General features: G+C 44.3%; 1 protein-coding gene across 10 annotated transcripts in view; it reads right to left on the bottom strand.

Annotated features, from left to right (window-relative positions):
- MAGI2 (membrane associated guanylate kinase, WW and PDZ domain containing 2) overlaps positions 1-25,837 on the bottom strand; it is a 3,248,720-nt gene that overhangs the window by 154,801 nt on the left and 3,068,082 nt on the right. For all 10 annotated transcript variants that reach the window (XM_069628034.1, XM_069628038.1, XM_069628036.1 and 7 more), the window contains one exon: positions 6,904-7,047. In XM_069628034.1, the coding sequence (XP_069484135.1) occupies positions 6,904-7,047 (144 nt within the window). The remainder of the gene's footprint in view (positions 1-6,903; positions 7,048-25,837) is intronic.

Below are 25,837 nucleotides of genomic sequence, written 5' to 3'. Positions count from 1 at the left end.
GCACCCACCCGTGGTGTGGAAGGGCCCGGTGTCTGTGCAAGCTTGCTATGTACGGGTATATTGTGGGTCAGTGGGAGGTTTATACCAATCTGGGGGTTTGGGGTCTGGGGCCCTGAATTCTTTGGCAAATCTCATCGGAATTTGGGCCGAAAAGCGTTTGCTTTCCCTGGAGCTGGTCCACATTCGGGGGTGGAGAATGTGGTGGGCGATTGTCTCAGTCGGGTGTTCCCAGTCTGCCTGGGGTTGGTGTTGTCCGATCTGGTGCTTGCAGTGTTTCTCGCCGGTTTGGGCTGCCAGTGTTGGATCTGTTGGCTTCCCCCTCCTCGGCCAGGGATTCCTGGTTTTGCTCTCAGTTCCCGTCATTAGAGTTATGGGGGTGGACTCCTTGAGTCTTGTGTGGCCCGGGGTCAAATGTGTGCGTTCCCTCTTCTTGCTCTCATTCTCCAGGTGGTGTCCGCTGGTGTTTCTTACTGATGTTATTGGTGGTTCTCTTTTGGCCTCGTTGGGGGTGGTGTCCATTGCTACTAGATCTCCTGCAGAAGGGAGTCTGGAGGTTTCCCGGTTGGCTGTGCCCTCTGCAGGGGGGATGGCAGGATTGTCTGTGGTCCGCTGGTCAGCTTGGCACCTGGAAGGACAGGGTTGTTGGCTTTGGGTTTCTCGGCTCCAGTGTTGGAGGCCATTCTCCATTCCTTGCGGCCCTAGTACGTTGTACACCTATGGTGGGCGCGGGGCCCATTTTCTCAGCTGGTGTGGTGTTACCGGTCTTTTCCCCCCCGCATTGTGGTGTTCCGGGGGTGTTGCGATTTTTGCAGGACGTCTTTGTAAGGGGCTGACGGGGGACACTTTGCGGGCTCACTGGTCTGCGTTGAGGACCTTGTTGGAGGGGTTTGGTGTTCCTCTTTTGGATTTGGGTCTGGTGGACCGCTTCCTTCGTAGCCTGATGTCTGCTCGGCCTCCTGTGTATCTGGGTTCCCCTCCTTGGGATCTGCCTCTGGTTTTACGTTTTCTTCAGCCTGCTCCATTGGGACCGCTTGGCGTTGTGGATCTTGAACACCTTACACTCGAGACAGCCTTTCTGATTGCCGTTGCCTCTGTGCATCGGCTGGGGGTGGTTGGAGCTCTCATGTGCTGTCCTCCCTTTCTTCGGATCTTGCTTGACTGGTTGGTGTTGCGTTGTGATCCCCGGCTCTTGCCCGAAGTTGCCTCTAAGTTTCGTCTGACTCGGGCAGTGGTCCTTCCGGCCTTTTTTGCTGGCCCTCTGTCTCCAGAGGAGGTGTCTTGGGGCTCCCTTATTGTGCGTCGTGTGGTTCTGGGGTACCTGGCCAGGACGGAGGCTGCTCGGTATTCTGGAAGTCTTCTGGTTGCCTTTGGTGCAGCTTGGAGGGATTTGGTTGTTTCCATTTTCACTGGCTCAGCTTGGTGATTTCAATGGCTTATTTGGCTGCTGGTCCTTCTGTGCGTTTGGGTATGCAGGGGCGTTCTGCCTGGTGTATGGCTGCTTCCTGGGCGGATGCTCAGGGTGTTCCCTTGCATGGGTTTTGCAGGGCCGCTACCTGGGTGGCCCCAGTACCTTTGTTGCACGTTACAGGCTTAGTGTGAGTGATTTTGTAGATCGTTTCTTTGATGTGGGTGTGCTGTCTGTGGCCCAGCTCTGATGATCTGTTGTTCGTTTGCTTGGTTTTCTTGCGATTTTGCTTCGATTACTGGGTGTCCTCTTGCTTCCCGCTTTCCTTCAGGCCCTTCCACTTGATTTGGCTTGGGTATACCTCATAGGCAAGTACTGGGACTAGGAAGAGGGATGTGGAGATAATGCTCAGGTTACTTTCCGGTAATCTTCATTGCTCCTAGTCCTACTCTTCCTCGTCAAGTAATGCTGCCCTCCACACCCAACCCTGGTATGGAAGGGCCCGGTGTCTGTGCAGACTTGCTATGTACTGGTTTATTGTGGGTAAGTGGGAGGTTTATACCTCCTGCAAAAGAAAAAGGGCCTCATAGGTAAGTACTGTGATGAGGAAAAGTAGGACTAGGAGTAATGAAGATTACCAGTAAGTAATCTGAGCCGTGTAGGACAGTCTAGCTAGGTAATGACACATATCATGTTTGTTTCACCTGGAGGCACTGTAACCGTGCATGAAGGGTAAAGCATACGTGATAAGTGTTATTACCTGTCTAGACTGTCCTACATTACTGGTGGCAATCTGCATACACTATCATGTTTGCTTTACCCTTGATGGCAAGTAAAACATGCCATGGCATTTTTTTTACTTGACATCAAGGGAAAAGCAAACATAAGTGTTATTATATGGCTAGCTTGGCTCATTGTTTCAGTGTGTATTTACTTTCTTACTGTGGCATGGCATTTGTTACTTTTATTTGACATCAAGGGTAAAGCAAACATGGTGTTATTACGTGGCTGGACTGGCTTACGTTGGTGGCTCCAGTATGGCCATATATTCTTTGTGTGTCCTGTCATTTGTGTACTTTGCTTCAAGGGTACAAGCAAACATAAGTGGAATTTACTTGGTACACTGGCCTATCTTGGTATCGACATTCTGGATATACGTTCTTTCAGTTTTGGGGGTCCCTGCGCAGGGTCCCCGAGATGTTGGCCTGCTTGCGGGGACCCCACGTACTGTTTGAAGGGTGCATGTATTCGCACCAGGGTGAGCGTGCCGATGTAGCTGTTCTGGCTGTTTATGCTTTGCGTGGGGGCATGTCGGAGGCGTGTCGGGGCGTTCCAGGCGCGACTTGCGAATACGGTTAATTTGCACAGTAAATTCCATGAATACGCAGTGTGCACATTTTTCATTGTACGCGCAGGCTCGCAGAGTGTCGTTCTCGGCACACAGCAATGAACTGTGTATTGATTTGCCCAAGATCACACATGTTGGTCAAGTGGAGGAGCCAGGATTTGCGTCTGGTCCATGTCTCTAATTTACCCAGCAGATCTCCTACCATCCCATTTTTAATTTTACCCCACCACACTTTCTATTCTGTGTTTCTTTAGGATCAGAAGCTGTCGTTTGTGTTTAATAAAGCAAATAAGTCAGTTTGAGAACATTTTCAAAAATCTTTATCGAGGCCCGTTGGGTAAAACAATCGTGATTTTTTGTGATGAAACGCAGTAACTAGCCGTAAGCACTTAATTCACTGAGCAATCTCCATCCCTTTATACATACTGCATGAAGAATGCACTTTCCAAAATGTACACAAGTGCATACAAATAAGCTTGTTGCACAGTTTAGATCAAACTTAGGCACCCTCAAACACTGCGATATCACGCCCTCACAAAGAGCAGACAAAGCAATACAGCTGTGTGCACAATCATCCTTTTGAACATGCCTTTATTTCAAGTGCTATTGTGTAAATGTTCATTTTCCTTATTCAAATGGACAAAGCATCCCACTGCTTCAGGGGTAACTTAGGGCGCCGGCTCCCACTTTCACACAGCCATCATTTTGCGAGGGTGAAGGGATTCATTTCAAGCCAACAGTGTTTGTCACAGAGCAATACATCAATCTTTGACAGCTGAACATGAGGGCCAGTCAGCCATGGATCGCAGAGGCAATGCCAGGGGTAACAAGGAGATTGCCAGGGGTAACACCGGCACCCCTCGCTGCCTCTAAATATTCTCCCTGAACACCTGCATTTTCAACGCTTAGAAGTAGAGGGCATCCAGCATGTAGCACTATAGAAGAACACCAAGTGCCTCATCATGAGTTGGGCGGTATCCCGGTGCTAAAGGATACCACCACTCAACACAATTAGCGTTACTGCAACTCGGTCTGGGGCAAATTTGCGCCGGATCCCAAGTTGCAGCAGGAGGTGCGGGGGTGTAAGGTCGAGCGCAGGTAAGTTCCCATATCCATTGGGGTTGGGAGGTGCTATTGCCACCGGCGGTAATATCACTGGCGGTAATAGCAACAAAAATGGCCTTAAAGTCGGCGCATTCACCTCCAGCTCAAAGCTGAAGGCGAATGCCCCGGAACATGGGAGTTGGGCGGAGCGGGAAAATATGGCGGTAACGCATTTACCGCTCCACCGAATTCGCGATGACCCCCAAAGTATTATTATTATAATTCTGCACCTCAACGTGTACTGGCTTACTCCACAGCCATGCCACAATCATTAGCCAATTTATAGCCAGCATGGTAAAAAATAAGCAAAGGCAGGTCCTTGGGTTCGACGAAGCAGGAAGCCGAGCAGGCACGTTTGCCAGTAAATATAACACTGGAGAAGTAAAACACCCACTTATTTTATTTGGGGTACATCAGCAGCTTGAAGCGGGGAAGGCTGACGCTTTTTGTACATGTGTAAACCCTGATGGCAGAGTTACACGTCCTAAAAGGCCATTCACGGTTGAGCAGGATCCATCAAGTTTGTTCAATGAAATCAGTTGCCTTTCTACGGAATCTGCCTTTTCTATTTAGTCATTTATTTTTAGTGCTAGATGCTGCTGTATGGCCAGTCCAAGGACTACAACTACCGTCAGCCCTAGCCAGCATAGTGAATGCTGAGGATTCATGGGAGTCCTAGTCCAAAACATCTGGAGAGCCACGGGTTGCAGAAGCCCTCAATTTGAAGGAGAGTGATAAGTGGAGTTTTCGCCAACAGGTGCGACCCGGTCACTCCGCCAAGTGCAGACTGGTCCATGTCCGATTTTATATGGGGGTGAAGCTATGTTTGGGAGCCCTACCTAAAATAACTGGGAGCACTGAGATATAGGACGGTTGCCAAGCTATGCCGAAGGAGGCGACGCAGGGCCTCGTGTAAGGCTACCATGTGCTGCCATGAGCCTCGCTCCAGCTAAGCCTCAAGCAAAGGGGCTCTGCTGAGCTTTGGCAATGCCTAAGAGAGGATGGACGTAATGCCCCCCTACTCACTCCTTAGTAGAGTCTCAGTTCCTAGCATTTGAGCGCCCATTTGTTTGCGGGACCATGATTCTAGATCCACCGCTGGGATGGCTCTGTTACCATGGCAATATGATTTGGAGCCATCATTTCTGCCTTGACAAAATTCCATGCAAACCATTAAAATGACTTAAAAATACTATTTCCAGGCGCTGGTGGCCGCTGTTACCTCGTTAAAAAATAGATTAAAAAAAAACCAGGGCCTGGCATTATTGAATCACTCACAGTTCCAACAGTTTGATATGATAGGTTATTTATAACGCGCTTAATACCCTACTCAGAGGTTTCTAAGCGAGGGCTGGGGGGTCGAACCTGTGTTGCTCCATGTCGTCTTGCTTCCAAGGGGAGCACGTTGCCCTTAAGATATCCTGGTTGTACTTGCATGCTTCTATCGCACTTTATCTAGAAAGACCCCAAAAGGATCCACTTTTCTTTAAACGTGGTCAATGTGTTTGATGGCGATGCAGAGTTTGGTCTAGTGCAAAGGCGCGTTGCGCGCACTTGCAGTTGCTTTCCTACCTGCAAATGCCAGTCGTAATGTGTGCTGCAATGGAGCCTTGATTTGAAAGGGGGTGGGTGTGTGAAGGCTATTCGTACATTTAGCTTTTCTGTGTTAGTAGAGTCACATGATCCGGGCTTGAGAGGTAGTGTGCCACAATGTAGGGCGACCCCAGCAGGAAGTTATCAAATAGCCCCTAGAACGGCCATGCAACCTATATATATATATATATATATATATATATTTATAGCCTAGTGATGGGGCTGCAAAATGCCGCTTTAGCTGCATGGGGTCTGCAATATTTGCCTTCTCAGATCCTTTGCACAATTCCAATTGGCCATGGCCAGCACAGTCAATGATGAGGGATCATGGGAGTCTTCGTCCAACAATCCAGAGAGCGGCAGGCAGGTTGCAGACCCAAGGGTTAGGGTGTCAAAAAGACCTAGCACTGACCTTGATTCCAACCAAACGCATTCTTGCCTTCCTAAACTTAAGGCCACTCCTACTTTTCCCCCTCAAAGTCCTATGTTTACTGTTTTGAGTCCTCTTTGTCTAAATTGAAAAGTGGACCTGTTCCTTGGGTCGCTGCACAGCAAGGACCTCCCCATTTGTCTTCCTGCGTTCGGAGCTTCACCGGCCATGATGCTGCGTTCTGCTCAGGAACGGCCTGACTGAGCGACGCGGCTGGCCATTTATCACTGTTTTCTAACTTAATATCTGATTTCACAACCAAGTGAGCAAGGACACAGCAATGTGTTTGGCGGAGAAAAACCACATGGTTTACCACAATAGCGGCTCAGCAGGAAATCGGGCAGTGTGTCGCAAGACGGCACGTATCAGTTTTTCCTGCATTGGAGGAGAAAATACACAGGTGCCTGCTTTGTTCACTTTATGGCAAATAGAAAATTGAAAAGTTCAAAATAAATTTAATTCAGATTGTATGACATTCAATAATTTATAATCACAAACATTGAAAAGAAGCCAATACCAAAAAGTACATGTTTGGGTCTATTTGACCTAATCACATTTGATGGAATTTATTGGACTTTTTTTCGGTCTGAAATGCGGGGGGAGACCCCCGCAACCCACCCCCCCACACCCTCTCAACCTAATCTATACCCTTACTCACCCCATATATATATATATATATATTTAATTAAATTTGACTGAAAAAAGGTCAAAGAAATTCGATCAAATGTTTAAGGTCAAATGTTTTTAGGTCAATTATGCTAATAGCAAATAACACGCTTATACAGAAGAACATATTGAACAATGTGTAATATGCATACATATTTAAAAGGGGAAAATCTGTAGCTACGAGCTAGAAGTCAATGAGAACCACTAGTAGGTGTGGGGCCTATGGCAGCCAAAAGAAACTCTTCAAGCAGAATGTTATAGCTTGCCATAGACCATTTTAGGATTCCAGACGCCGGTCTAACACTTCATTGCATACGCTAAGCCGCTTAGCTTGCATCAGCGAAATCCATTACTTACTCTCATCCTTCCATTTCTTATTGCCGGTCCATCTTCTGCCAACCGTAACACGTACAAGTCCATTTTGTACTCTCGTCCTCCCCGGATGCTGAATCCAAAGCCTTTCGTTCCCTTTTCCATTTCAACCGTAAAATAGTCAAAGTCCTGTGTAAGGAAAGAATATTAAATGCATCAACTCGCAACTTCGACCGCACATTTGGACTCGAAAATATCTGTTTCTTGTGAATTTTTGTAGGAATGTGTTTTATTTGTTAAAGGGAAATACAGGTGTTTTGCATGCAACAGGCTATTGATCCTGGGAACGAACACAAAATTAGGAGGTGCTTGAACGTTACTGTGATGGTGGTATACCGTCATTTCATCGACAGTCATTTTTACAACTGCCTTTTTTACGAGTATAGAATTACGTAAAAGGTCATCGAAATTTTTGGGGGGTGGCAAAGGGCAGATAAGGGGATTAGGGGCCGGGAATAGTTAAAAATAGGTGGGGGAGAGGGGAATTTGGCGGGGAAAACCTCCAAAACAAATTCCATGAACTTTTTCGCAATCATGTAGTCGTAAAAATGACTGTTGATGAAAAAACATAGAACCGTTATGATATCCCCTTTAGTTAGTAAGGTATGAAAAGAGTTTTATGTAACAGAAAAGAGAAACCCAGAGGACACCATTTACAAAAATATCAACATTATTTATTTAATTAACACAAACATATTGCGTGAATCAATCTTTCTTTACTCAATATTTTGGAATTAATTAAATAAATAATGTTGATATTTGCACATCATTTCTGTAGTTCCTCAATCCAGAGAGTGGGGATTCCTTCTCTTCAGTTTTTTGTTACGAAAAACGTTTTGCCGGTGGATGAAGGGGCATGGACAATCTTTGGTCACAGTTCGGACATTAGCTAAGGTTCTTCTTTCCGAATGTTTTCCTATTTCTCACTGTGAGTTACCACTCGGTCATTCCATCCGTCAGCCCATGCTTCAGGTCAGACCCGCGGTGGAGACTGGTGAGATGTTACACTGCAAACCGTAACCATGACACCCACAAGAGTTTCAACACAGTCTTGGGTGACACCGTGAAAACAAGCAAAGATGTGTTCTTTCCAGGACTAGAACATGGCAAACAATGCCTAATCCTCACCACTTTCACCCTTTTCGTCTGAATAGCATAAATAGGCCATAGATCAACAGACGCTTCGTACGAAATAGTTTAAATGATCCAAGGACGACAGCAGACATTGCAATAAATAAAATCAAAGCTTTTCACTTATTTTGAACTTTGAAAACTTTATTCAACAACTTGCATGTACCTACAAGGCAACCACAACTACCTACATTTTATAAAAGACCACAACACATACTGGGTTATGTGAGGGAGGGGAGACGGGTGGGGCTCTTAACTGAGCTCCTTCCATTTGATTCTGAAAATATCAATAGTTCTCCCTTTCTTTTGCACTCACACGCTACTGTCCTAATCGCCAACTGCGCTCGGCTTCTGCTGATCTGCTTACATTGCCCCCTTATCACCGCACAAGGATTGGAGGTCGGGCTTTCTCTATAGCTGGTGCCAGACTATGGAACGAGCTAACCCCTCTAAAGAAACTTTCTATTCATTTGGCTTGTAGGAAAGCAATTAAGACACTTCTCCTCTAGTAAGCTCGGTGCCTTTTCTATTGGCTCACTGTTGTGGATGTTTGCCTGACTCTCCAGCGCCAAGATACCTCTGGGTGGCCGTGCGCTTAAGAAATTCCAGTAACATAACATAACTAAGTACAGCTCAATGCCACTTTCAGGTTCACCCACGCTCATTTGACTGATTGGAATGGAAATAGATTTAGTTTCATTTGATTTTTGAAAAGAGAAAGTTCTCTAAGCTTTTTTCATTTGTATTTTTATCTTTGTAGGTTGGCTGTTATGGAAGTCATTTATTTGAACTCGAGCCTGGCAATCGTTTAGCATTTTTAGAGAGAAATCTAGTTGAGCCCAGTTTCATCTCCAAGACTTTGTTTCCAATGGCATTCATAGTGGCTAAAGTCGCCCATCGACATCAGTTATCGTTTTCATTTGACCCTTGGAGAGGGTTGGTTGTTTTTTTTTCTTCTCAGTTTCTTTCTAGTTCCTAGTTTGTGTTTCTGGGGGGAAGGGGAATTTAGTCTGTTTTGTCTGATTTTTGATGTATTATGTTGTTGATGGACGAGTTGCTTTAGTCAAAGTTATTCAGTGAAATATTTGTATGATGGTAAAATGAATAAAGTAGTTAAAAAAATATATCGTTCCATGTCTAAACCCATATTGCGCAACTGGATCCAGTAGAAAGCAACTGTAGATGACCAGGAGAGAGGGCAGTAGATTACTGTGCACTGGAAGTAACAGAGGAGGGAGTATGAATCCAGATGGGAAAGTAGTAGCTTACTGGCTAGGGGCTGAAAGTCACAGGGGAGGCACTAGGAGTCCAGATGAGAGGGCAGTATCTTACCATGGGCTGGAAGTCACAGAGGAGGGAGTATGAATCTGTGATGGAAGTCACAGAGGAGGGAGTATGAATACAGATGGGAGGGTAGTAGCTCACTGGCTATGGGCTGAAAGTCACAGGGGAGGTACTACGAGCCCAGATGAGAGGGCAGTATCTTACTATGGGCTGAAAGTCACAGAGGAGGGAGTATGAATCTGTGATGGAAGTCACAGAGGAGGGAGTATGAATACAGATGGGAGGGTAGTAGCTTACTGGCTGTGGGCTAAAAGTCACAGAGGAGGCACCAGGAGTCCAGATGAGAGGGCAGTATCTTACAATGGGACCCGCCTGCGGAATTGTAGTGTGCCGGTCTGGAAACAACGGTGTCAGCAAGCTTACAGGTACTGTTGTTTCCAGACCAGCACACTTAGAATGAGGCCCATTGTCTTTCAAATATCACGAATGTTGGAGTAAGATGGCTCTGGAGGTAAAAGAGGTATTCTGCACCTGACGCTAACTAATGGTATAGAATGCATGACTTTAGATGGGAGGCCAGCTGCATGCCGAGTACTGGCTGGAAGCCGGACTCCAAGTCACTGAGCGGACCTTATGAGCCCAGTTGAGAGCAGTAGCTTACTGACTATGGGCTGGAAGTCAATGAGGAGGCCATTAGAGCCAAGAGTGGAAGGCAGCAGCTTGCCGACTATGGTTTGGTGGATGTTGGTGATACATTGGATGGCCAGGTATTTCTCTGATGCTGGGTAGCAGTTGATGAACTGCAGTCGGCTCCTTCACGATCCATGTGACAAGGGCAGGAGCATACCCATTTCACCTCTCTGAAACGAGTGATATGATATGATGGGTTATTTATAACGCGCTTAATACCCAGAGGTTTCTAAGTAAGGACCCAGGGATCGAACCTGTGTTGCTCCGTGCCGTCTTGCTTCCAAGGCGAGCACGTTGCACCTCAGCTATCCTCCCGATCCTATACATCCTGATACAGGGATGTTCTTGTTTCTTTGCTCTTTTCCTTGATATTTGAAGCCCTTTTATGTATCCAAATGATTGACTGTTTTTTGGTCCCCCGAATCGAACATTGCGGGCCCTCTGGCTCACTCCCCAGACAGTCTTTGGCCTATCGCAGACTGCTGTCTCTTTTCGTTCCAGCCGAAGGCAACATTATTTGGGGATTTGGCAGCAGAGCCTGTCAGGGAGCCATGCATTCTGTGGTAGGGCTAATGGATGTGAACAGTTGTTCAATTGTATAGGACGCCTTTGGGATCACTTTGCCTCTTTTGGAAAAAGGAATTTCAGTCCAAACTACCATTGGAGAGAAAGAGGTTGTAAAGGGCTGCATGGATGATTAGAACAAGCTCATCAACGAGAGATTAACATAATTTATCTGGAAAGACAGACGCAACGAATCCGATCCTGCCTGAGAAGGCATCAAAGGTGTGAATGTAAGAGCCCTTCAAGGGGGGGAAGGTGGGTGGGAAGATTTGGTAATAGCATGCTTGGAGAAGGGGCCGAGGGGTGCACGTTTTGCTACAGGGAGAAGAGCTCAACCCCGATACAGCTCCTCAAATGTGTGGGAGCCTGCTTCAGGGGTTTGTAACCGTAGGCTAGCCAGATGTTTTGGACTACAATTCCCATTAGCCCTACCTGACAGAGTTAACGGTGGGAGCTCATGGGAGTCGTAGTCCAAAACATCTGGAGAGCAGAAGCTTGTAGCCCTCCTTAAAGTGAACAACTGAGCAGGTAGTTGGGACACTCTTCTACCATCCGAAGGCCATCAAAAGAATGGTTTCTGGTGTGTCCTTTTCGCAAAGGACAGGCCATCGTAGCCTTGGCATTGTTCTCAATCCATTGTGATTACTCATGTTCCCTCTAGATGTTTTGGACTTCAAGTCCCTTTATCCCTCCCTAGCATGATGACACACAACTAATTTTCAGGCTGCCCTCGGCCACCTGCTCTCCCTCTCTCATCTCTGATTGCCTAACGGCCATTCAGGATTGGTGTGCCACCAACGATCTCTGTCTGAATGCCAGCAAGACGGAGATCTTCCTCATCGGCACACCTTCACCATCCTTTACCCTCACTCTTGTGCCTCCCTCCTACACCCACCTGCGTGGCTAAGAACCTCAGGGTCATCTTTGACTCCACACTTTCCTTCTCCGCTCACATCTCTGAGGTCTCTAAAAAGTCAAACTTCCTACTGCACCTCCTCAAAGGTACTCTGCCTTTCCTCGCCTTCCCCCAGAAGCACACTGTCTCCCAAGCTCTGGTTCTGTCTAGGCTGGACTATTGTAACAGCCTCTTTCTAAATCTATCTGCAGCGAAGCACCGCAAAGGACGGTTGGCTGTCCTGGACTGAGTTGCTGGCTGCTCGTGTGCCGCCTGGAGTAAAACTTGTCTGTGAATCTGCCACAGTGTCCACACTTGCGCTGCCGTCTTACAAGGAGGACGTCTTTCTTTGTAACTCCTTGCAGTGCCTGACTTTCGTCAGTTCCAGGTACGCTGTGATTGGCTCGCGCCTGGCGACGCCCCTTACGCCTCCCCTTATCCTCGGCTCTCCGGCGCACCCGCGCCGCGCACCGCGAAGCACCGCAAAGGACTGTTGGCTGTCCTGGACTGAGTTGCTGGCTGCTCGTGTGCCGCCTGGAGTAAAACTTGTCTGTGAATCTGCCACAGTGTCCACACTTGCGCTGCCGTCTTACAAGGAGGACGTCTTTCTTTGTAACTCCTTGCAGTGCCTGACTTTCGTCAGTTCCAGGTGATTGTGCTTTTTTTTCTCTTTGCACTTCCTCACGGCATTGGAGAAAGGAGAAATGACTGTGTGCTCTTGGACTGTGGAGGTGCTAACTTAAAAATCATATGTTTAGCATCCCACTAATTTTGTTTTTTTCCACTTTACTTTAAAGGTACGCTGTGATTGGCTCGCGCCTGGCGACGCCCCTTACGCCTCCCCTTATCCTCGGCTCTCCGGCGCACCCGCGCCGCGCACCGCGAAGCACCGCAAAGGACTGTTGGCTGTTCGCGGTGCGCGGCGCGTGGCGCGGGGCTGCCCTGGCTTTTGTGGTAGCCATTGCGTGTCAGTCGGGATTTATATCTACTTTGCCTCTCGTTATCAGACGTATTTATTTTATATTTCACTTGGTTTAGTCTAGTGATTCATAATTTGGTGTGCACTGTATTTTCTTTTTTCGCTTAGGTGTAGATAATTTTTCCCATGGATTCCTCACTCGCGACACTTAAGAATGGCAAATGCCTAAAAGAAGTGGCAAAAATCCCACAGTCACTCAAGCCCCGTAAATCAAATGCGGAGGTTGATCAATTGAAGGAAGTCTTGAAACAATCGCCTTCTTTTAGTGCCTTTCATACTGTCAGCTCACATGACATAGAAACAATCTCTCCATCTCGACTTCCTTTGTCCTTACTAGACGCTCCTCAGTTGCCTGATACTTTGTTTATTGACAAACTAAATACTCCTTTTTCATTAAAAACAGCAAATGATGTGGACATCATGTCCGATGTTTTTTCGGGGGAACTTGGTAATTCGCCCCTTGCCATCTCTGATACCTCGTTGCTGGCGCCTGGGGTGATATCTGCCCTAGAGCGCCGTATTAGCCTCTCTTTGGGACCCTCTACGCCAGCTGCAGTCTCTTGTGGTTTACGTGAGCAAGTACACTTCCATCCTACTTTACTCCCAGACTCACTTCGATCCAACAAAATTGCGCCAGAGGGCCTTGTCCCGAAAACATTGGGAAGCTCGCCTCGCAGTACTTTTCCTTCAAATAGAAATTTGCTTTTTGAAGATCCTCTCAGCCATGACTCTACCCTTAAACACTTATCTCAAGACTTTACCACTGCTCAGGTATACTCCCAACCTTCAATTTCTCCTATACCGACCGATGTGAATTCTTCCCATCTGATTGAACAAGAGCTACACTCTTTCCCAGTCCTGTCTCGTATTCTCAATTTACTTGACAAAGGTCATGATTTTACTCATGAACTTCTAAAGGACTTAAGAAATTCTATTTCATCTAACTCGCTGCAACTTGCTAAACTCGAGGGCTTCATCTTGAATCAAGAAGCTCGTTATAACTGTCATGCAGCTTGCCCTCAACGTCGGGCTGACTCAGTGGGACAGAGTCTGCCGGTTATCCCTGCTATGCAAGTTGGCATTTCTCAGAGCACTCAAACATTAGATGCTCCTCTTCTGCTCAATGGTTTGCCTACTTCTTTTGCGAATGCAGTAGCACAATCTGCATCAGTGGATTGCACAAATTCCATCTTTTCCTCCACTGAGTTAGCCGAAATAGCTAAACTCCAACATGATAGAATTTTCCAAATAGAACAAATTATGATTAATTCAAAATTGTTTGACTTGGAAGCTATTGGAACTGCGGCACCTCAGCCTCTGATTGCCCCCCATGATAAAACTCTTCCTTCTCCAGATAGTCCATCTGCTCTTACAAACATTTTAGATGGGGATGACTCTGGTGAGTCATTGTACGCCTCCGATAGACCAGCAAATTTATATCATCCATCACGCAGAATGAAAAAGGCATACCAGAGAGCGTTGAAAAGCAGAAATAAATCAAAGGCAAATAAAAACTCTTCATCTTTTACTGATTTTGCAGCTCCCTTTCGACAAGGCCTTGCTGCTACTTGCGAAACATTTGATGCTTCAATGAATATCTCGCAATTGGAATCTGAAGATTTACAACTAAATTCGAGTCAATTAAATGAAGAAAGTCAACTTGCCCTACAACTGAAATCTGTTAAAAAAACACAAAAAGGGAAAAAGAAACTTGTACCGTCTACATATCTCCAACCTATTGTAGAAAATTCCTTAGAGGACCAAAAGGCTGTTATAGGTGCTGTATGTGGTGGAGGCAATGTTCCGCCTGTTGCCCCTGTCAAGCTAATCTGTGCATGTTTTTTCCTACTATGGAGAATAAAAAAACCTCATGCTCAATTAGTGTGGCTAACTCTAAATTTGATGTCGTGGATAATCTGCCCTCTGCTCCAATGATAACTCATCTTCCCTCTCTCAAAGTCTCGCAGATAGAACCCACAACTTCTTTACTACAGAATAGTACTCCTCAATCTTTATCTTCTGATGTGCCTGCACAAAGTTCTACTCTGTTGTCAGCTGAGTCAAAATTCACCATTGCACAGTCTGTGCCCATTGCAACTTCCACATGTTCTGGTTCTATGCTGCCAGCTTCCATCTGTGTTGAGAGACATGAGGGGTCGGCTTTATCCATGCCAGTCGGTCCCTCTACTCCAACATCTACAATATTCAACAGTAGCCTAATTGCCTTCAATGATATTCCTGAGGAAACTCAAACACTGATCGGCTGGTCTAGCAACCCCCTGATTAACGGCATGGCACCTATTAACCTTTCCTTCTTGATGAACACGTTGTATAAAATTCCCTCATTACGCAACCTTATTTCACAAGATGTTGATTGGATAAAGCTGCCTTTGACTAACAACAATCGGATGCTCTGCAAAGTCTTTTCTCCGATTGTTGCAAAACTTATTTGGGAACATAAAAACGACTTGCTATTTTTGGGATTGGATCTGCAGGCTTTCTCTGCTCTGGAAAAGGCGACGCAATTTCTAGAATTCATTCCTCCCCGGCTGGCAAAAAATCCTAACATTTCGAAAGATTGTTTGTCTGACACATCAGAAAATGCTAAAATTTTAACACAATTGGCCTCCATGACCTCTGCTCTAAATGGTTTTTTGGGGACCTTACCTACTTTACTTCCTCCTAATATACCGGCACCTGGCATTCCTTCTGCAGTTATAAACTCATAATATAAAAACTTCATCCTTCAGTCCTGGAATTGTTGTGGCTTTAAGAACCTTTTAAATTGGTTTCAAAATAAGGCTGCAAGCTCACTTCCCGCTATTATGTTTCTGCAGGAAACTATGTGTTCCAACAATTTTTCTTTGGATGGCTTTACAGCATTCCATCATGTAGCAACTCAACCATCAATAGGGCGACCAGTGGGAGGCATTTCCATACTACTCAACAATGAGTTACGATTCACAATTAATAACCAAGTCGTTACTCAATTGTTCCTGATGGTCGATGTTAATATTAATATTTATGGGATAAAGAGAGTGGTGCTTATATCACTTTATTGGAATCCCTCCACTCTCCCCATTGTTGATGCGCTTGCTTTGCTTAACGATGTGTTTATGGATATCCATCATTATCATCCTCCTGCAGAGATTTTAATTGGTGGTATTTCAATGCACACTTATATGCAGCCTTTTCTGATATTCCTTTACATGCTGCTTCACAACATGCCAAAAACTCCTATGAAAATGGTGTTAAATGGACCAATTTTCTTGAGGGCTGGGACCTCTGTGTAATTAAAACACATTGTTCCAGCTCCCCTTGTACCTGGCATAGGGGGAATGCTAATTCTATTATTGACTATATAATCACTTCGAAGTTCGTGTCAGGCTTACTTTCGCCAATTATTCCCTTCTTTCCACAGTATGGTGATCATGCTATCTTAGTGAGCACTTTTCCGGCCCAAACTGACTTATTTATTAAGTCACCTGTGCTGGCTCTAGTTCAAAATGATAGGCCGTTTCTTTCAGTATGCTGGAATCGTTCCACATGTCGACGACTGACCTTTTTAGTCAATCGCGATTGGTGGCCGGATCCGCATATTGATGACAGTTCCTCTCAAGCGTTATTATCATGGAATACTCAGATGATACAGAACCATCTTAGAGACATAGCGGAATCTTCTCCTAAGCAATTTAATACTTCTAACCTAACACCAAATTTAGCTGCTAGTCTTGCTAATATAAAAAAGGAAAAAAACTCTGCACTTCGTCTTCTTGCGAAAAATCTGTTGAACATGAGTTCTTCTTGCCATATAAAAGCTAAAAATACTCTTCTAAGAAATTTTAAAATGCAAATTAAATCTGCCCGTGCCAATTTTCATCTAATTGGCAATCAAAACATGATTCGCTTAATCTGCAAAAAAAACATCAGGGACATTTGGAAAATTCTTAGAGCTTCGTCCAAATTGGACCATCCTCATATGGAATCAGCAATCGACGGCGTCTCTTGGTTTAATTTCTTCAAACAAAAATATTCATTGCCCATGCGCTTTCATAAAGTAAATTTATTAGATTTAACTAAACATATACCAGAGACTTGTCCATGGGATATAGATGATATTCTTCTAGCAATTGCAAAGCTAAAATCCTCAAGGTGTGCAGGCCCTGATGGTCTACCGCCTTGTGTGATAAAAGATGATCCTTTATTCTGGGCCAATGTACTTTTGAAGACATTTCAATCAGTATTTAAATCAAAAAGCATTCCCCCGTCATGGAGCTGCTCTATTATTATTCCTTTGCACAAATCAGGCCCCTTAAATAATCCACTTAACTTTAGGCCAATTGCGCTTATTGATGTGGCTGCAAAGATTTTCGCCTTATTGCTTCTAAAAGATATTGAAAAATATACCTTAGAAAGGAAGATCCTTAATAAAGTACAGACTGGCTTCAGAAAACATATGGGGACCCAATTAAACGCTACTATTCGTGCACATTTGATTGCTAAATCCCATGAACCTGCAAACGGACCAATTTTTATTGCTTCCCTGGACTTATCATCTGCTTTTGACTCTGTAATTCGCAGCAGACTGTGGGCTAAAATGTTGTTTCTCGACTTCCCCCCTGACTTAGTAGCACTTATTGCTCTTTTACATCATAATACCTCATTTCGGGTACGGATTGCAAACAATGGACTTTTGACCCATTCTATTCCCACAGCTACTGGTGTCAAGCAGGGCTGCAATCTTGCAGCAGTCCTATTCAACTTATACCTGACGGATATTGAGGGTATCTGGGATTTCTCTAAATCTAATTCGGTCCGTCTTGGCAAGCTTCAACTATCTTGGCTTGCCTATGCTGATGATGTACTTTTATTTGATAGCACACATTCTGGGCTTCAGAGCAAACTAGATACTTTTTCCTCTTTTTGTAGAGAAAATAATCTCTCCATTAATGCTGCTAAATCAAACATTCTCATACTATGTTCTAAAAAAAAATGTGTAAATTTAAGTGGCAAATCGATTCCAGATACCTTCAAATCGTTAATCAAGTGACTTATCTTGGTTACAACCTGGCAAATAATGCTTCCTCCAATTTTTGGAAAAGAGCAATACTTGAAAAAATCTTACCGCTGCAAAATCAAATGCGCATAATTTATCGTAAATACTGTAAGTTTACTTTAGCGCCCTTGTTTGAGTTCTATTCCAAAAAGGTGGAAGCTATTATACTATATGGCCTGGATATATGCCTGGTAGATTTGTCGATCTTCTTAAACAAAATACAAGCAAAATTGTGGAAAGTGACTCTTTGCCTCCCTACCTCTCTGCCAAATGCACTTGTACGCCATGAATTAGGCCTAAATTCTTTGGCATCTCGACATCAATGGCGGCTTTTGAAACTTTACCTCAAAATGAATTTTCCTCTGGAAAATTCGCTTTATGAAGATTTCCATATCATGTTGAGAGAATCGCAGCCTAGATCGATTACACTCTTCCGTCAGCGAATACTTAACATTCTAGCTGGGATCAATATTCCTGTGGAAGATTTAGAGGTCAAATTAAATATTGCCTATAAACGGCTTTTCAACAACGACTGGGCGGCAACTTGCCTATAGATATCTCAATACGTATCATTTGTGGAATATGCATCTTATAGACACGCACAGGTTCCTCGTCTATCCTATCTTATGCTGTGTCCTAGTGCTGAGACCCGGGAAATCTACATGCGATTTCGATTTGACCTTATTCACACTAAATCAAGAACTCAATTTTGGTCCGCCAATGAACATATCCCTGCTGACACTACTTGCAGATTTTGCAAACTGGCAGAATATAGCGAAACTTTGAAACATCTCTTTATGATTTGCCCAGTTTTTGAACCAGATAGACAAAAAATTCTTTCTGCTTTTAGTTCCAGTAATATCCAACTTGGAAGAGAGCTAATTTGGTCGCGCTGTATGTGGGGTGCTTCAAAGGCAATAATTTTGGCAACGGTACGTTTGATAAAAATCTTAGATGCAGCAATTTCTCTACAGCCGGAGATTTCAAACTCAGAAAAAATTGATGTATAGCATTGATCTTGTACTTTGCTACTGTATATATTCTTCAGATTGTGGAAAGGCTTATTCATGAATAACTGTTCGCCTAATTGTACGTTTTTGTTTGCATTTGGTTATGAATTTTGTAGTCTGCCTAAATTGTGAAAGTCGTTTGTGTATTGTGAATATTCGATAAAAGTGAACATGCATCTATTCGTTATGTTCTTAACGTTTTGCTGTCTAGTAACCATGTTTTATTCATTTATTTTAAAATTGAAGTAAATTCGCTGTAAAAAGTTTTACTGTATTTTTGAATCTGATCTATATTTGTAATGATGCGTAAGCATCAAAAACAAAATAAAAATTTAAAAAAAAAAAAAAAATACCTGCCTCTATTCTCCTCTGCAACTAATCCAGAACAGGACTGCAAGACTTGTCCTTGGCCTCAAGCCCTGGGATCGTATCTCTCCAGCTCTGAAATCTCTCCATTGGCTCCCAGTGGATGCAAAGATTAAATTCAAAACCCTCTGCATTGTCCACAAGGCTTTCTGGTCCCTGGGTCCAAAATACCTTCAGCTGTCCCTCCGTAAATACCTCCCCTCTTAAGCTCTTCACTCCTCTACCTCTAACTCCCTCAGGGTCAGTCGTTTTTCAAAGAAACAAGCTGGGGGTAGATCTCTGTCCTCAGCTGGGGCCTCCCTCTGGAACAGCCTCCCTGCCACGGAGCAGGACATTTAAGCGCGACCGGTTCGGCGCGGGACGATTTGGCGCGGCCGGTTCAGCGCAGGAGCCGGTTCGGCACGGCCATAAATGTCCTGCGAGTTAATGCAGGCACCACAGCCACGCAGACTAGACAGCCTGGAAGTCACAGAGGAGGGAGCAGTCTGCTCCGAGCAGCACAGCCCCCACCCTCGTGAGCCCAGCAGATCTATTCTGCCCTGTGCGCCGCACACCAGTGCACATCGCCTGCTGTTTAGGGAAACGTTCAGTGCAGTGTACTGAAAGTGCGAGTTTCAACTTCATCCCACACTATTTAAAAATGAAACCACTCTAGAACAGTTTCATTTTAAAATAGTGTGGGATGAAGTTGAAACTCGCACTTGCAGTGCACTGCACTGAACGTTTCCCTAAACAGCAGGCGATGTGCACTGGAGTGCAGTGCACCAAAACATCCCAGCACAGAAACATCCCATAGCCGAACTGGCCGCACCGAACTGGCCGCAGTGAATCAGTCCGCGCCGAACCGGCAGCGCCGAAACGGGGTGTACCGTCCCTGCCACTCTAAAACTTGAGGAGAACACTCTACGGTTCCGGAAGAACCTCTGGACATTCCTTTTTGCTTCTGCCTTCACTCCCTCTCTCCCCTGCGGATCTTTTCTCTCTTGGCACTGTGCACCTGGCCACCCTTGTCCCCTGGGCCCAGGTACCTGGTCACCATGCCACCCTCCTGCACTGCCTCCTGGCCACCCCTTGCACTGGGGACTGTATCTGTACCCATACCGTCCCCTCACAAGTCCCCCCATTTTCTCTCTTTTCCTGCACTTATCAGACCTTCCCAGTCTGCCGCCGTAAACACAGCACTTGCCACTTGCTGGCTGCACTACCATTGATTATTGCATCCATTATCTATTTATTTTTATTTATTATTTATCTGTCTCCCCTCTGCTCTGCACTTTCCACTCTCCCCCTTCCATGGACTTTTTCCCCTTTCCCATGCACTTGTGCGTTCTCAATGTCACTGGGCCTCGTAAGATTTTTTTTATTTTTTTTTATTTAAAATGATATAGTTTCATTACAAAACCTTTCATTTATACTTTGCCAACATGGTTTACGGTCAGAATAAAAAGAAAGAACAAGCAAAGACAGCAGAAAAGAACTAAAACAGCAGGAATTAACTGTCATTCAATGAGTGGCTGAGACTGTTGGTTTCCAGTTATATCGTTCCAAAAATGAATAATGATAATTATCAAGTTTTTATTGGTGCCTGTCAATATCTGGGCCCAACGCTCGTTTAGTGTTCTGAAACACGCATGATTCGAGAATCTTTCTCTAAATAGGTTTCTTTTTTCAGTAAGCTTGAGACATGCCATAATGATGTGGGTTTCAACAATATCCTCTTGTTCGCAAAAGCAGTAGAATGCCATTGATTTCGGCAATTGTCTGGAATTGGTGAGAGCTTCACGTGTAGGTAAGATATTCAGACGAAATCTGAGAAAACGGTCTCTGATGTTTCTATCAGGGAAAATAGCTAGATATACAGGGAGCTGGTTGATGGATCTAATGTCTGTATCGCAATTTCTGTTCATTTTGTATTCGTTTTTGGAGGGAGGAGGCAATAGTCTTTATCCAATCGTTCTGTAGCAGTCGTTTTTACGCTGATTGTGGACGATTGACCAGAGACTCCAAAGTTATGTCGTTTTCCCTCATTAGTTGCTCTATGGTGGTTTTCCAAGCCTTGAGCACGGTGTCAGCTGTCGAATTCTCTCTGGGACGGAGGATATTGAGAGCCGGAATATCGTCGTTGTTTGCGATTTTTCTGTATAAATCAAGTTTTTTCCAGATGACGATGGAACTGAGGGATTGAGTGCCTATCTCATGCTGGATTCTTACCACAGAGAATGATTAGGCAGTTTTAGGATTTTCCGCCAGAAGGTGTCTTCTAGAGTATTCCAAATGGCTTGATCGATGTTAATCAGGGTTTCACTCCCGTACGTGATGATAGCACTCACCTTTTGTCGGTAAAATGTTCTGACTGGTATCATCGAAAACTTCCCATATTTGAAGTGGATTGTGGAACCTTGCCGGGCCAAGGAGGCTGTCTTAATTCGAAGCTGTGAGACCCAGTCTGTCTCTATCTCAGAATGATTCAATAGAATTCCCAAATCCTTGATTGAGTTTTGCCATTGGAGTTTTTTATTATCCGTGAAGAATGATGTTGTTTTCTGTTTGCATTGCCTGTTGTTGGTCAGAGACATGATGTTGGTTTTGGTTGTGTTGATCTCTAGATCGTTCTGCTTCACGTAAATCTCCATCTGGGAGAGGCTTCTTTGTAGGCCTACTGGAGTGAGGTCTAGGATCACGATATCATGTGGCACAGGTATGGCGTTAAGTTTTGGTGGGTTGGCTGTACGGAAGCGATCTTCCTTCGGCAGGGCGGAGGTATATAGATTGAATAAGGTTGCTGCCAAGGGGCAGCCTTGCTTCAAGCCATTTTTAGCATCGATCAGTCGGTTCCATCACGGGAGAGCCTAATTTTGATGACGGTATTAGTGTATAGTTGTTTGATCGGCTCTATAATATCTGATGGACAGTTCTACAGTCTCAATTTTTGCCAAAGTTTTTCTCTGTTAGCAAAGTCAAAGACTGCATGTAAGTCGATAAAGGCGGCATAGATGGGCCGTTTTTTTAAGAGAGCTTCATGTTTAAGGATGTTTAGTATCCAAAGATTGATGTTGGTTCCTGTATTTTTGATGAAGCCAGTTTGGCGACTATCGAATCGCTTGTTATGTTTAATCCAGATGATAAGATTTTTTAACAGTAACGTGGTGAATATTTTGCGACTGGGGGCCTATAAATCAATTGGCCGATAATTTGTGGGGCAGTTTCGGTCACCATTTTTATAGATTGGAATCAAGATTTCAGACTTCCAAGAGTTCGGTATTTGTTTGTATTTTACTATGTTGGCAAATAGATGTGTGCATAGGTTTGCCCATTCAGCTGGGCTCCGTTTAATGATGGCATTACAAAGCCTTTGGGGCCGGGTGCTCTTGAGGCATTTAGATTCTTTATTGGTAACAGGATTGTTTCTTGTTCCCATATCGCTGGCCATTTGAGTTCAACTCGAGCTGCTGGTTTAGGATTATTATTGCTCGGTTTTCGTGTATAGCTGGCTGAGAAATGGGCTAGCCAGATATCATCTGGAATAACCTGTGTCAGTTTTTCATGTTGGCCCTTTTGTGCATTTAGTTGATTCCATAGTCCTCTTGTGTTAGGCGATTTAAGCATGTTGAGTACTGATTCGGCATCTTTTTGAAGTAACAGAGCTTTGGCATTTTTTAGCCAATTTCTATGTTTTTGTTTGACCTTTTTCATCAGAGTGTTTCCATTCGGTAGTTCTAATTTTTGAAGACGAGTGAGTTCTTTCCATAGTTCTCTTTTTTTTCAACTAATAATGGATTATAAGAGTGAAAATGGATTTCCTTGCCTACATGAGTGTGATTTATGTTTGGAAGAAATGCAGTAACTATAGTTAATTTTATTCAGCAGCTGCCGCCTGGAGCCAATGTAGTTTTCCACAAGCTGGTTGACTTGAGATGGATTGATGCGCAGTCTAGTCGCCGATTTATTTGTTTCCATCTGAATAATAGGGGAGATCTCTGTGCCCCCCCAGACGGTTTCCCAATCTATACTAATGATGTGATGATCACTGTTTTGGGATATTACATTCCAATATTTATTGTTCTCTTTTTAATTGCTAGAGATTTGTTAATGTAGTCCAGTGCAGCTGCATGAGTCCCGCTCAACCAGGTTGGCTTAGTTCGGTCTTTTGGGGAGAGTGTGTTATAGAGCGTTAAGTTTCGGATCTTCATCTCGCTGCACCAATTGTTAGCTCGTGATGTTTTTATTCTCCCTTTTCCCTCCCTTGCCTTGTCGCGCTCGGAAACACTTGTGTATGAGCGCGATACAAATAAAATATCATATCATGTCATTAGCGTACCTTTTGAAATAACCCCAGAGTCTTTGCTGTGCAGTAACCAGAGAATTGAAAATGATGCACAGACATGAGTCGATATCCGCAATCCTGCACAATACCCACTGGTTTTTAAGACTTAAAATGTCATTCCCTAGGTGGGTCCTTAGGGTCCACGCTCACCCTGCTTATAACGGTCCCCATATATTATATAGATTGGGGAGAGGTGGCAGAACATTATAGAGCACAACCTTTCACCTTTCAGGATTGCTTTCCTGTACCAATACTGTGCAACAGCCTCAAATTGATAGCCCCTTGCAATAAGCCAACCAGTGTAAAAATGCAGCCCGGTTGGCAGCATGGGCCCGTTACAAAACAATTACTACATCATTTAACTTGATAGGAGGGCAATATGAAATTAGTAAAGACATAACATTGTGGTGGGCCATGGCGCAGGATTAGTGCAAATGGCGGTACGCTTTTTCCGCCATTTTGTTTTTTACCGATCTGCTGGGTTTTCAACAACTTTTCATCTTGCTGGCTATAATGTAATGGATTCCTATGGAATCCGCCTGAAATGACCACCTGGTAAAAGAAGGCACCCCCTAGAGGAATTGGTTGTCAATGACTCCCGCAATAGTTCATTTGCACTTTTCCACAACTGTTCCTGTATGTGGTATAATGATATGATATGATATATGATTTGGTATTTATATCGTGCCTCGAGACAAGTGTTTCTAGGCGACCATGATGAACATTACAGGAATGTGATCTTTTTTCACCTCCGAGCAATTAGCACTTTGGGAAACATTACCCATCCCATATATTTTGTGTATCTACAACTATTTAGCGACAACCGCTCTTTCATTACTCCCAAAACAACTGCCCCTCCCAAAAATGGATTTAATCAGCGCCAAATGAGGTCAGAAATTAAGCCCGGCCACACGCTCGTAAAAGTTCATATTATTAGCTAAGGCCTGCTCTTTCCGGAATTAGAAAAATATCTTACTTTTTGCACACGTCTCTCCAAATAGCCTTTATTTATTTATTTATTTATTTATTTGTTTATTTATTTATTTATTTATGCATTTATATAGCGCACCTAAACCGAAGGTATCTAGGCGCAAATTCGCGCTTTATCATGGGTGGAAGCTAGAAATGCAATAACAACTATTTCTAGCACGTAGCAGTAGAAATAAAATATGATACCTTCTTGGCGTAGGCAGGCATCTGCTAGAAATAGAAAACAATTATATTTTTAGTGGTGGGACGCCCACTCTAGAAATAAAGTACTATTTCTGGCAGCGTTAGTAATAGCATGTATTCTATTTTAGCAGAGCCAGTCAATTACTAGCACGTATTCTGTTTTTATTGTGACTCTACCCAGGCCAACATTGTTTGAATACTATTCCATGAAACAAAAAGTATGTTTTTTGGGAGGAAAGGGGAATACCTGAGCTAGAAATACATAAAGTACTATTTTCAGAACTGGACTTTAATTAGTTAAAAAACAAAGAAAAAAAACGAATCGGGCTTTACTTTTTATTTAGGGCCCTGAGGAGGATCACGGCAAGACTTGTGAAAATCCTTGTAGAAATATGTTAAGAAACAGAAAAGTGGTTGTAGTTTAAGTCCCCCTTCCAGAAGAAAAAAATACAAATGCCATAACGGAAATGAATGTGAGACTAAAAATGGTCTTCTGGGTTTACAAACAGTATTCCGCTGAAATCAATGGAGTGCTATGGGGCTTGCCCTGGGTGCGAATTAAATGCAGGCTGGGTGACAAAAGCAGGTAAGTTGGGAAGCAAGAAATGAAACTGTCTTTTCTTTTTGATTGGCAGACCAAGATGGAGTAGCCCTCCTGCCTCTGCATTGATTTAACCAGGGGGTGTTTAATAGGGATTGAAGCAGCTGCATTTTAGCGATGCCGGGGACCACTGCGCAAACGATCTCAATACGATGAGGTTGCAGAGCCCACCTGTGGCAAGGTTTTCTTTTTAAACGTCCTTTACTTTGTATCCAAGCAGGCAAGGCTTGGCTTGTGTTTTGACCAAGTACTGGCTTGAAAGTCGAGCTAAAGTGAGCCGCTTGGCTCGGGCTGGTCCGAGCCCCACTCAGCTTTCTCACCTTTATGATTTGATTGGTTATTTAAAACGCACTTAATACCCAGAGGTTTCTAAGCGCAGACCCGGGGATCGAACCTGTGTTGCTCCGCATCATCTTGCTTCCAAGGCGAGCACGTTGCTGCTGAGCTATCCTCCCGAGAAATGATGACAGAGACTATAGCTTGATCACAACATGTTGATATCAAGGCACTACTGCCAAATGTATGCTTTCAAACTCTACCCTACAGACGGATGGTGCAGTCCACCACAACACAATGCACCGTTTTGTTTATCAATCTATGCCCCTTCATCTTATCCACTGGTTTCTCCGGGCCACACTGGTCCTGAGCTCCAATCTTGAAATGCGGCAGGACCCTTATAAAAACATGGATCTGCCACTGAGTGTGAGAGAAGCAAGAGAGTGAATGAGCCGATGGGGAGATAAAGGGAAAGGGAGAGATAGAGATATAGAGAAAGACTGAGAAGAGGCAGAGAGAGAGTGCACACACACAGAGATGCAGTTTTACAGTTTGCCCATGTGCTATATA

Source organism: Ambystoma mexicanum, chromosome 12, assembly GCF_040938575.1.
Source record: "Ambystoma mexicanum isolate Mex_15411 chromosome 12, UKY_AmexF1_1, whole genome shotgun sequence".
In the NCBI taxonomy this organism is placed as follows: Eukaryota; Metazoa; Chordata; class Amphibia; order Caudata; family Ambystomatidae; genus Ambystoma; species Ambystoma mexicanum.
The sequence above is the reverse complement of the archived record's forward strand: the minus strand, read 5'-3'. Positions and strand labels throughout refer to the sequence as shown.